The sequence below is a fragment of the Peromyscus maniculatus genome, chromosome 20 (assembly GCF_049852395.1).
Source record: "Peromyscus maniculatus bairdii isolate BWxNUB_F1_BW_parent chromosome 20, HU_Pman_BW_mat_3.1, whole genome shotgun sequence".
In the NCBI taxonomy this organism is placed as follows: Eukaryota; Metazoa; Chordata; class Mammalia; order Rodentia; family Cricetidae; genus Peromyscus; species Peromyscus maniculatus.
In genome coordinates this window covers 69389771-69392329 of record NC_134871.1, presented here as the reverse complement: position 1 = coordinate 69392329, position 2559 = coordinate 69389771, and the positions used below count along the sequence as shown (strand labels likewise).

Genomic DNA, 2559 nt, shown 5'->3' with positions numbered 1-2559 from the left:
TGACGTGGTGGTAGCAGAAGTAGTACTGAACACGCTCGGTGCACACACACAGCAGGACGGCCAGGGAACTCAGGAAGCACAGGGCCCACAGTGCTCGCTTCAGAGACAGCCGCTCATAGGAGAAGATGTGGGCAAGGCCGTGCAGCGTGGAGCTGCTGGCGAAAGCCTGGATGCTCACCGGCTGGACACCACCCACCTCCTCCTCCTCGGTCTTCAGTTCCATCCTTGCCAGGGGGATCCTGGGGGAAGGAGAGGGGAGACGAGAGTCTGTCATTGTCCTGAGAGGAAGGTACATACAGGGCCCTTCCAACTATGTCCATCCAAAATCCTTTTCCGGAGGTCACTGCTCATCCAAGGGAGGACTTCCCCGGTGTGCAGGCTCCAGGGCGGCTTGACGGAAGAACCGTCCAAGACGATAATCATTTAAACATAAAAGCTCAGGGTGTCAGCTGAGGTCGGGAGAATGCTCTGCAAGGGAGGCTTCCCAGACTATGGGAGACCCCAGATACAGTCACTAGAGTGACTGAGGGAAGTCCTGATGCACCCAAAGGCAGGCACAGGAGTTCCCTCCAGATGTGAGGTCACTCTGGGACAGGAATGTACCCTAGCCGAGATCAAACTCCCCATGATGGGCTGAGCCAGGGGTCAGGAGCTCTTCTCTTAATCAAGGGTATCCCCAGGAACAGGCTGTCACCCTAGGAGCAAAACCAGGGCCAGAAAAATCTCCAGAGGTGGGCACATCTGGGGAGGGGCCCAGCCTGAATCCTCACCTTCTGTGTCTCCAGTTCTCAAACAGGCACAGGCGCAGGCTGTGTGTGTGTGTGTGTGTGTGTGTGTGTGTGTGTTTGGGAGGGGGTGGCAGGCTGCCTGAGGTGGATGTATGAAGGAAGGGGGGGCGCGGTTCCCTATGACAGCCAGTTGTCCCCGCCCCGAACGCATCCCCCTCCAGTCCAGCTTCTCGTCGCAGTCAGATTCCCGGCTAGGCACCCCCACCTCCCCGCGCCCCCTCCCCATCCGCCTAGCTTCTCCAGAAGCTGGGGAAAGCTACAGGGGAGGAGAGTCTCGGCTTCGGGGCGCTGGGGAGCCCCGCGGCCCAAGGCAGCAGGATCGAAAAACCCACCTGAGGGGGCTGGGGAAAGCCGGCCGCCGCTGCAGGTCCTGGGGCGCAGGCCGTCCGTGGGCTCAGCGCCGCGCCGCGGAGGGGCTCATGGCCCGGAGCCCGAGGCGCCGGCCACCGCGGCACCCGCGCAGAGCCCTGCAGGGAGCGGCCCGCCCGGCCGGCTCGGCTCAGCTTGGTCCGCCGCCCGCGCGCGGTTGCTCGCTCGGCTCGGTCCGCCCCGGGCTCGGCGCGCTGGCGCTGCGCGGTGCTCTCAGCCCCGGGATCTGCAGGGATCCATCGTCCGGCCGGGAGGCGGCGGGAGGGGAGGAGGAGGGGAAAGGGTGCGCGTGCGCGCCTACGAGTGTCTGCGAGGGTGTCTCTGGGCCGGTGTGCGCGGGTCCCCGGGCCGGGGAGCGGAACCGAGGGCTCCCCCCGCTGGCTCGCCTCCTCCCGCTGCTCTCAGCAGCGCTGCCTCGCTAGGATCCTGGAGCCGGTTCTCTGCCTGCGAGGCCCTGTAGCTTGTATGTGTGTGTGTGACTATGTGTGTGGTGTGTGTGTGTGCGCGCGCTCGCTCGCTCGCGCGTGTGCGCGCAGGGAGGAGGGTGTCTGCCCCCAGCGTCCCCCTCCCCACGCTGTCTCCTCCGGATCGAAGCTCTTGCCTCTTGCTGCTGCTTCCTCGGGGGGCACATGCACACGTGTACACACACACACACACACACACACACACACACACACACGCTCGGAGTCACAGTCACACTTGACTGATTCAAGCACTTGCCTGTGTGGAGATACAGACACATAGAGACCAGAGTCTTATCATGCCACTCAGCCATCCACACATCACATACGCCCACACATCCCTGAACCCTGATCCACACAGGAGCATTTACCTGTTTGTACACATTCACTCACCTGCTCTTGTTCCTGCTTCCCACCTACATGTGACGTACACACACATGCACATATATAAACACAGCCTTCAACACCCAGACTCCCTGGATTGCTTAAGGAGCGTGTGTGAGGCGCCTCACTGGCAGATCTCTGAAGCAGGAGAGAAGGAAAGAGACATACCCAGAAGTGGGGGCAGGTGAGACAGAAGTAGGGAGAGGGGGGAATGGAATAAATGGGTATAAGATGAGGAAAGCCTGAAAGGGGTGCCTACTCTGGGACGGAGCAGAGATCTGGGCACTGAACCTAGGCCTGGGGGGTGTTCCTGCAGCGGTGGCCTCTCTCCTTCCCAACCTCCTTCTTTCTTCGAGGCCTTGGGGGGCCCTCCCTATCCAATTAGCAGAGAAGGAGCAATCAAGGGGAAGTTGTTAATTTGCTGATGCTCATTAGGGGCTCTTAGCACTGAGGCTGTTGAGGTCTGATGGTGTCAGATGATGATGGTGTGTGTGTGTGTGTGTGTGTGTGTGTGTGTGTGTGTGTGTGTGGTGCAAGACCAGAATTCTATCTGTATC

At 60.9% G+C, this 2559-nt stretch overlaps 1 protein-coding gene across 2 annotated transcripts in view; it reads right to left on the bottom strand.

Moving 5' to 3' along the window:
• Asic1 (acid sensing ion channel subunit 1) overlaps positions 1 to 1269 on the bottom strand; it is a 27574-nt gene extending 26305 nt beyond the window's left edge. The window contains exons 1-2 of one of the 2 annotated variants that reach the window (XM_076556752.1): positions 1121 to 1269; positions 1 to 239 (exon numbers count right to left, since the gene is read on the bottom strand). The exon at positions 1 to 239 is cut by the window's left edge and continues 139 nt beyond it. In XM_076556752.1, the coding sequence (XP_076412867.1) occupies positions 1 to 223 (223 nt within the window). In that variant the 5' untranslated portion in view covers positions 224 to 239; positions 1121 to 1269. The remainder of the gene's footprint in view (positions 240 to 1120) is intronic. The other variant, XM_042264602.2, reaches the window with a different exon arrangement.
• Positions 1270 to 2559: the final 1290 nt, after the last annotated feature.